Source organism: Poecile atricapillus, chromosome 1 (assembly GCF_030490865.1).
Source record: "Poecile atricapillus isolate bPoeAtr1 chromosome 1, bPoeAtr1.hap1, whole genome shotgun sequence".
Classification (NCBI taxonomy): domain Eukaryota; kingdom Metazoa; phylum Chordata; class Aves; order Passeriformes; family Paridae; genus Poecile; species Poecile atricapillus.
The window spans coordinates 7,646,867-7,656,430 of record NC_081249.1 but is presented as its reverse complement, the minus strand read 5'-3'; the positions used below and the strand labels follow the sequence as shown (position 1 = coordinate 7,656,430).

Genomic DNA, 9,564 nt, shown 5'->3' with positions numbered 1-9,564 from the left:
TGCTGAAAGAGAACTGTAACCCTCCCACTCCGAGTCTGAGACCTGGCATTGGCTTTCTGAACACTTCTGCAACCTGAACCAAAAACCTGCTGTGGGAATGTAGACTTACCATAGAGCTGTGGAAGAAAACTTCAATCGTGTCACTTCTCTCGGTCTTCAGAGCAGTCAACATGGTTTTGATGTAGGTTTTAGATTATGTATATATAAATCTGATTGAAGTACCAACAGCAAACCATAAATAAAATGTGGACTTAATTGAAGAACGGGCTAGTGGAGGCCTCTTGTGTTGAATTTATTAAATACAATATAACCAAGTTGTTGCTGGAGAATAATCACTGTGATGAAGACAGGAAAATAACACTGGGGTGTCCTTGAGTTGAGCCAGGTTTGCTGCTGCCTTTGCACCTCCTGTAGCACTCACAGCCTGGTTTGATGGTGCTGCAGTGGCTGGAGACAAGCTGGGCATGCCCCTGGCGTCACCTTGGTGTCTGTGAGGACCAGAGGCTCTGGGAGTGGCAGCTGCTCCAGGGACAGGTGTCCTGTCACATTCCAGGCCAAGAGGAGCCGGTGCAGCTGCTGGGGAGCTGCTGTGACCCCTGTGCCTGCCACGAGCCCCTTGCTTTGCTCTGCCAGAGCAAGAGCCATCTCCCAAAGGAATGTGAGGTGGGTGCCATGGAGAGCTACTGGAAACCTCTGGTCCCCCAAGTTTGCTCTCGAAGATACGCAAAAGAAAGTGGAAAACAGTGGCAAAATCCTGGGAATTTGTGGTATTAACATTAAATAAAAAAGCAATTAAAAAATGACATTATGGAAGCAGGTGACACAAGAGGTTCCAGCTTGGCATGAGGAAGAACTTTACAGTGAAGGTGGCAGAGCTCTGGAACAGCTGTGGAGCCTCCCTCTCTGGAGACATTCCAAAGCCACCTGGCTGCATTCCTGTGTCACCTGCTCCAGGTGACCCTGCCTTGGGATGGACTGGGTGATCTCCAGAGTTCCCTCCAGCCCTGACAGTTCCATGATTCTGTAACATCTGAGTTTATCCTTGGTCTGTTCAGTCGATGTCACCCATCTGAGTGGCCGTGAGTGTGAATTCTCTGGACATCGATGTGGTGGCAAAACTGAGAATTTAGGGTACATTTTGGATGTATCCCAACAGATCATTGGGGTGGGGGGTAGCTGTAAAGTGGGAGAAGAAAGCTTTTGATGAAGACAGCAAAAATGTAAAACAACTCCCACAAATGTTTCTGTTCTCACATTTCTCTCTGAGAATTTGTTAATGCCACAGGATGAAAAAAGCCATTTTTTAATTTAAGTTTTGTGGAGGCTGTAATGATTTATTGATCACCCGACTCCCTGAAACCTTTTAGAATTTGGGCTCCTGTGGTTTTTACATTAGCTGAAAATACAGCCCAAAGCATTTCCTTTGGATTTAATAGATACTTACCTGGTAACTTCAGCTTAACAGTCAGGATCATTATCTTGTTGCTGGAGCTTGTTTCCCTCTCCTTTTCACAGAAACTCCCTGCATGGGTTTGCTCTGGCCTTTTTTTACCTCACATTGTTTCCTTGCATCTCCCTCTGCAGTTCTTCCCTGCCTGTACCAGTGTGTCAAGGCTGTGGATCCTCCAGAACTGCTCCTCCTTTCTGATTTCTCGAGGCTGGGCAGTCAGGATGGGAGATGGTGCTGTGGAAAGCCCCGGGGCAGTGACCCTCCAGGTGAAGAATTGTTTCTATGGAGGGGCTGAAAAGGGATAGTGATGTTAACGAGGGTTCTGGTACTGAGAAGGAATTTGTGATACCTGGCGATGTTTAGGTAGCACTTGGTGCTTCTCAACACACCCTTAAAAAAGTATAAAGAAAATACTGTTTGGTCTTTCAGTAGATGGAAATTTGAAGTCCTTCTAAAGGAAAGATTTAGTGTTTCACTGGTATGTGTGTATTTTTTTCTTTTAGCAAACAAAGCCTTATACTGGAAATAACCTCTGAAGATTCTGCAGGAACATTTCTTTCTTTAAAAGAGTTTTCTTCATTTCAAGAATTCTGTAACACTGCTACTCTTTATGTGAGGGGGGTTAATAATATAATAGTAATCATCATTATTATTGTTTTACTAATGAACATGGCTTTGGTTTTTAAGTTTGACTGTATCTATAATAGTTCATGCCCTCTGTACAGTATTAGGATTGGGAATTGAGATGATCCTCCATGAAGTGAAGTATCCTGGATATAAACCATAAAAGCAAATCAACTGGGTATTCTGTCACGCTGCTAAAATGGTTTGAGCAGGAGGTTGCCGATTATGATACACAATTAAAGCATAATTACAACACATTACATAATTACTCCCACAGCAGGGGGGATGGAACTAAATGATCCTCAATGTCCTTTCAACCCCAAACCATGATTCCACACAATGAGTTGTGGGGGTAGAAGAAGGGCAAGACTACAGAAGGAACTGTGTGCTCTCTTCTACTGAACGTGGTTTGCATTTATTTTGCTGCATTTACATTTGAAAGGGTTTTTGTTTTGGAGCTGCTTCAATGGAGCCAGGACACCTGCCCACCTCACAGCCAGGTTTGTGCTTTCCTGTGGTCAGCAGCTCCTCAGCTCCTGCTCCTCTGCAGTTCCCTGGCCTGCTGTTTCTGATTTCTGCAGTGCAGGTTCAGAGGGAGCCTCTGCCCTGCCCAGCTGAACCTGCTGCCTGATGCTCAGCCCACGCAGAGGACAGGGCTGGCTTAACCTCAGCCCCATTTTCATTTTCTGTTCTGTGCTTTCACAGATCCTCCCAGCCTGAAGTTAAGCTTGTTAGGAACTCACCTGTATATTTTTTTATTTTTATTGCATTGTTAATTGTCTTAACTTCTCCTGTCATGTAAACTGCTGGAGTTTGTCTCTATTCTACAGCTTAAATTAGGCCTTTGGTTTGGAAAATGTATTTCAGTTTACTTAAATTTTTCATTCAAGGTTGCTTTCTTTATAGCATTTCATTTTTTTATTTGCTTTATCTTACTCCCTCTTCCCTCATGTTTCTTTTCACAGACTTTTAGCACTGGTGGTGTTGGGGCTGGAGGAGCATTTTGCCCCTTGAGTCTTCTGCTCATTTGCCAGGATCATGGTGGCTTTTTTAAGTTCCATGTTCATGTTGGTAACACGAGACTGGAATAGTAGTTGCAACTGGAGTTTGGTGAAGGGAGAAGAACCTTTGAAATCCTCATACTACTGTGTTAATGTAGAGACTTCTGGCATTGCATTCTTTATGTTTACGTTAAATGTGTTTGGAACTGCATTAAACCATGTAATATAGTACTTATTTATTTGTAATAATTTGTGTTAATTACTCCCAACTCTTGGGCTTGGTGCACTGAGCCTGTGGCTGTGAGCACCCATGGGCACTGTCAGAGCCTGGAAAAGCAGAAGAGCCAAGGAGCAGTAGCCATCTCCCCCTTCCCGAGAAAATGCACGGGGTCAACACACACAAACGTGGCTGGAAACCATGGTTTTCTTTGAGTCCTTGAAGTGCATTTAATGCAAATTGTTGTGGAACACGAAATACTTCAGCTGCTCTTCTGATGGTGCTTGGGAGGAATGTTACACTTTGGGTCCTGTCAGGAGAGCACACGCACCCCCCAAGAGCTTCTGACCTCATGGCAAGAACAGATGTGAGCTTCACTTTGATGGAATTGGAGCAATATAAACAAACAAAACTTCCCTTGCCTTGCTTTTTCTCCCCAGTGGGATCTGATGCCTTTCTTCAAGGTGTGGTTTGGGGTGTTTAAATCACCTTTTCCCCCCCAGACACACATGGTCAGCTCCAGCACTGGTTTTGTGGGTGGGTGTAGGAACTTCTCCACTTTGCATTCCACTGGATTCCCATCAATGCAAGTCATACCCGTACATGGAATGGATACATGGCCCTGGGCAGACCCCTCCAGCACAGCCAGAGCTGCTGCAGATCGACAGGAGCCCCGACTTTGGGTGTGCTCTCAGACAAAGCTGAGCCCCACCTGCTTTCATTGACTTTTCCCTCCTAAGGCAGTTCAGAAAAGCTGTAAATGTAAATGTAGCCACTTCGCTGGCTTTTCACAGGACAGCTGTTCTTATGTGAACACAGCTTCCTCCTGCAGTTAGTGCTACTGCCCACATTACTGCAGCACCTCGGAATATCCCATCATGACCAACCTGCAAAGGGGAGATGTTTGAGGCTCTCTGCCCTTCCCAAAAACTGACGAGTAGAGGGGGCAGTCTGTATGATACCTTGAGTTTTCAGGCACCTTTCTTTTGGCTTGAGCTTAACAGTTCCAAAAGGAAGCCCAAACCTTGCAGTGAGAGCAGCTGAAATACTTCTTTAAGTTCTGCAACTCTCAAGCTTCCCCCCCACCCTTGAAAGATAAAAATGGAAAACCATTGTTAGAGGTTATGAACTTAGAAAATTGAGCATCCTTTGAGCCAGATTCCCAAGTTTAACCACAGGATTACTTGATTGCTTTGTTAGGCCTCAGCTTGCATGGAACCAGGCCAACATGAACATCACACCAGGGCACAAGAGCATCCACAGCAGTGTTACTCCAGCCTGCAGGACCAGCTTACAGCTGGCTGAGAGAATCCTTGCTCTCCAAGGCAAGAGGAAAAAAACCCCCAATCTCTGCTCACAACTTCCCGTGATGAACATTACCCCAGAATTACCCCCACTGCAGCAGCAGATACCACCAACTCTACACGAGCTCTGTTGTACAAATTTATTGTGTGGCCCCCAGGGTGGGAGCTCAGTTCTCCTTCTCCTGCACAGTCTTTGTGCCCCGCAGCCGCCCCGTGCGGCGCGCGGCGATGAGCCCGACCTTGCGTCCCGCGGGAGCGTCCCTGCGGATGGTCGAGGGCTTCCCGATGTGCTGGTGGTTGCCTCCTCCGAAGGGATGCTCCACGGGCTGTGCAGGGGGAAAGCAAGACATCAATGTAAGCACAGAAACTGATGGTCAACAGAAATAAACAGATTAAAGGGGACAAAGAAATAACTACTTCACTTTTCACGTGGTGCAGTCACCATCAAGTGCTGCTAATTCACCCTGTGGCTGCACATTTATCTGGGAAGCTTCCCTCCCAGATACATGCCAGGCTCATCCCAGTAATCCCACTAATCTTTTCTCCACTGTCAGAGGGGACAGGGATGACTCCAAACAGACTCACGTTCATGGCCACACCACGGACACGTGGCCAGCAGTTCCTCTTGGCCTTGTACTTGTGGTAGGCACGGCCGGCCTTCAGGATGGGCTTGTCAATACGGCCTCCACCAGCCACGATTCCTGCAGGGAATGGCAGGAATGGTGACACCCAAATAGAGCACACACCAGTAAAAAGGAAAGCCAACACCAACAGTGACATCAGAACTGAGCTGCAGCCTTTTTTCTGATCCAATACACACGGGGTTGAGCTTTCTTTCTAAAGCACTGCCAGTTCTAATGCTACAATTTCCTGAGCAACATCAAGTTTTTCAAGTGAAGTATTAATTGAAAGAACTTTGAGGTCCAATACCTACTTGTTTCATGATTTCCTGAGTCAACTATACTGGAGTAACACACCAGATTACTCACCTTGCTGTCTTCCATGCAGAGGCAGGCAAGTGTCACCAGCAGCCATCTCAGCTGTCACAGGTGCACAACAAACCTGGTGCAGCCTCTGCTTCTTGGCAGTGGTTTTGTCATTCCCTGTCAGACCTCCCAGAACACTCCACCCACCTGACACCACCAACAGGCTCCCTCAGTGTACCAAAAGCAGGAAATCAAAATGGCATTTTCCATGTAAGTCCCTCCCCAAGGACTGCAGGTTTTACAGGCTGAGCAATTCCACTACAGCCTGAGGACAATGAGCAGCTACTTTTCTGTCCTCTCACTAAGTCAAAACTTCTCCAAATTTAGGTTAGCAACATGCAAAAGTAATTCCGGTGTAAAACACGAGCCAGGCACCTGAGCACAGACTGCCCAGCCTGCACATGACACTCTTTTCAAGACAGTTATTAAAACAGGGGCCTTGTTTGGAAGATTCAGTGACAAGAAGCCCAGTGACAAGTTCACAGTGATTGCTCCTTACCCACAACAGCCCTGTTTGCAGAAGAAATTACTTTCTTGGAGCCTGAGGGCAGCTTCACCCTGGTTTTCTTGGTTTCAGGGTTGTGGGAGATGACGGTGGCGTAGTTCCCGGAGGCACGCGCCAGCTTCCCGCGGTCACCGGGCTTCTCCTCCAGGCAGCACACGATGGTGCCCTCGGGCATGGTGCCCACGGGCAGAACATTCCCGATGTTCAGCTGGGCTGCAAAGAGCAAGAGAGCAGCCACAGACTCACTCAGAGCCCTGGGCCAGGGTTACAGCCCTGCTCAGCACGGGAGGGTGGCACCACAGACCCTGCAGCAGCAGCAGGGTCCTGCACTCCAGCATCCCAAAGTGCAGGAGCTGGGACCCCACTGCCCTGCCCTGCCCAGCCCAGCCCTGCCCTGCCCAGCCCAGCCCCACCTTTCTTGCCACAGTACACAAACTGCCCGGTGTGGATGCCCTCGGCGGCGATGAACAGCTCCGTGCGCTTCTTGAACCGGTACGGGTCACGGAAGGCGATCTTGGCCAGCGGAGCACCCCGCCCGGGGTCATGGATGATGTCCTGTGGGAATGCAGAGCAGCTTTAGGGCAGGACATGGCCTCTGCCAGGGGCTCTGCAGCAATCCAGAGCTTTGAGAACTGGGGAATGGTTACTCTGGGGTGATTCTGAGCAAGACACTTCTCAGGGGGATCTGGATTTCCCCCAGCATGAGGGAGCTGAAGATTCACATCTGATATAAGCTCCAGTACCTACATCCCATCCTACCAGAGAAGTCCTCCCTGTTAGGGTGGTGAGGCCCTGTCACAGGGGCCCCATCCCTGGAAGTGTTCACAGCCAGGCTGGACAGGGCTTGGAGCAACCTGGGATAGTGGAAGGTGTCTCTGCCAATGACAAGGGAGTTAGAACTGGATGGGCTCTAAGGTTCCTTCCAAACCAAATCGTTCATCGATCACAAAATAATGTCTGGTTAAGAGTGAAGCTAATCCTGTCTGAACAGTTTTATTCCTGACATTCTGCAGGTATACAGTCTCTCCATGCTAAGAAATCCACTTTCTCTTTGCCCAGCCACCTTTGGACAGAGACAGAGGTGGGCACAGGCAGTGAAACTCTGTGTGTTTCCTTGGGATTGAAGCATTTCTAACGTTCTGCAAACAGATAAACAAAGTTTTTGAAGCTCCTAAGTGAGTGAAGCACAGACTTGTTGTTTCTTTACACTTGGCAAAACACGTCCATTCTGTTCCTGAAGCACACTGGGATTAAAATACCCAACCATGTGTTTACAGACTACAGACACATGTGACTCTGACACATCTCTAAGATGTGTCTGTCTTCCAGGACAGCCCATAAACCGCTGGTGTCCATTACTGATGTTTTCTCAACCCTGTTGGCCAAATGCCCTATGTATTACCAAGTTCAAGTCAAACCTTGCTACCTACCTTCTCTCACCTCGATTAGGTGAGGGTGAAGAAGGTTCTCTCTACATCCTGAACATAACCGTGCTGCAAAATGCTGAAGGGCTGCTCAGAGAATCCAACCAGTAGCACTGTTTGCACTCTACAGTCCCTGACACCCCAAAAAGTACCTGCAGCACCCCTGAACCACTCTCACACCCAAATACAAGAACTGCCTTGCTCCTACTGCTCAAAGCTAAAATGATGGAGATCACTTGGCATTTCCAAAGGATTTTTTCGGTTTTTTTAATATGCAATCAACTACATGGCAAACTCCCCAACCACGTTTCATGTACAGGGAATTCTTAGGCAACATAAAACCACGCTGGTACTGCCACTCTTAGCAAAACTCCAGCAGAAAATCCTGCTGCTGGCTAAGGGTGCCCTCTCTGTTGAGATGTTCTTATAAACCTAAAAGAGTTTAACTTTTCAAGGACTGCGCTCTATTTACGAACAGAGAAAGCTGGACGAGGAACAGACGGGATAAGGGTCAGCCAAAGGGCTGTGGGCTCTGCAGGCAGCGCAGGAGGCTCGGCCACCCCCGGGACGCGGTCCCGAATGTCCCCCCGAGCAGGGGACCCGCGGCCGCCCGTACCTTGACGATGCCCTTGATGTAGCCGTGCCGCTCGGCGAAGTCCACGGCGCGCAGCTTGGCCGGGCCCTTCCTGTGCTTGACGTGGGCGCGGAACACGGAGCCCGCGCCTTTCCTCTGCCCGCGGATGACGCGGCCCATGGCGCCCTGGGGTGGCACGGGGACAGCTCAGCGACACCCGCGACACGCTCAGCGAGACGCCATCCCTGCCCCGTTCCCGCCCTGCCCCTTCCCGCGGCCGCCCGGGCGCGGATGGCGGCGGATTCGCGGTCGGGACCGGGATCGCGGCCGCCCCGCTCCTACCTCGCTCCGGCCTCCCCGGGAAAGAAGGAAGTGCTGACGTCACGGGCGCGCCGAGGCTGTTCCGGCGCGGTTACGTCACGCGGGAAGGAGTGGGGACCGTGAGGGAGGCTCGGCGGGGATCCTGAGAGCGGGACAAAGAAATGGGATCGGGACAAACGGGATCGGGACAGACAAACGGGATCGGGACAAACAACGGGATCGGGACAAACGGGATCGGGATAAACAAATGGGATCGGGACAAACGGGATCGGGACAGACAGACGGGATCGGGACAAACAAATGGGAGCGGGACAAACGGGATCGGGATAAACAAACGGGATCGGGACAGACAGACGGGATCGGGATAAACAAACGGGATCGGGACAGACAAACGGGATCGGGACAAACAAATGGGATCGGGACAGACAAACGGGATCGGGATAAACAAACGGGATCGGGACAGACAAACGGGATCGGGATAAACAAACGGGATCGGGACAAACGGGATCGGGATAAACGGAGCTGGAACTTGGATGCCACCGTGGAATGCAAGTCGGTACACTTGCCGTGTAAGAAAAACAAATAAAAGCCGCGCTTGCCAAGTTTTCCGGATCCTCACGGCTCGATTTTGCAACATTAAAAGCAGCGGGAAGCAAACTCCAGTCTGAAACACTCAGCATGTGTTTCAATAGTGGACAATATACGTTATATTTATACAAAAGTAGAAAACAGATAATTAAAAATATTCCATAGTAGTGTTGCTGTCTCCCAGCAGCGTGGTTCCATGAGCAGCCCCGCGGGGAGAGACGCTGGTTTCATCCCGGAGCTGTTCCCATCCCGGAGCTGTGCCCATCCCGGAGCTGTGCCCATCCCGGAGCTGTTCCCATCCCGGAGCTGTTCCCATCCCGGAGCTGTGCCCATCCCGGACTGTGCCCATCCCGGACTGTGCCCATCCCGGGGCTGTTCCCATCCCGGAGCTGTTCCCATCCCGGAGCTGTGCCCATCCCGGAGCTGTTCCCATCCCGGGGCAGAGCCATCCCGGAGCTGTTCCCATCCCGGAGCTGTTCCCATCCCGGGGAAGAGCCCATCCCGGAGCTGTGCCCATCCCGGGGCAGAGCCATCCCGGAGCTGTTCCCATCCCGGGGCTGTTCCCATCCC

General features: G+C 50.0%; 1 protein-coding gene across 1 annotated transcript; it reads right to left on the bottom strand.

Annotated features, from left to right (window-relative positions):
• Positions 1–4,722: 4,722 nt before the first annotated feature.
• Positions 4,723–8,565, bottom strand: RPL8 (ribosomal protein L8). Its single transcript, XM_058847527.1, has 6 exons — positions 8,428–8,565; positions 8,128–8,271; positions 6,501–6,642; positions 6,082–6,300; positions 5,182–5,297; positions 4,723–4,922 (listed from the first exon to the last, which is right to left on the bottom strand). Exons 2-6 carry the CDS (start codon positions 8,263–8,265, stop codon positions 4,764–4,766), a joined length of 774 nt encoding a protein of 257 aa, XP_058703510.1. The 5' UTR covers positions 8,266–8,271; positions 8,428–8,565; the 3' UTR covers positions 4,723–4,763.
• Between the last annotated feature and the right edge of the window lie 999 nt (positions 8,566–9,564).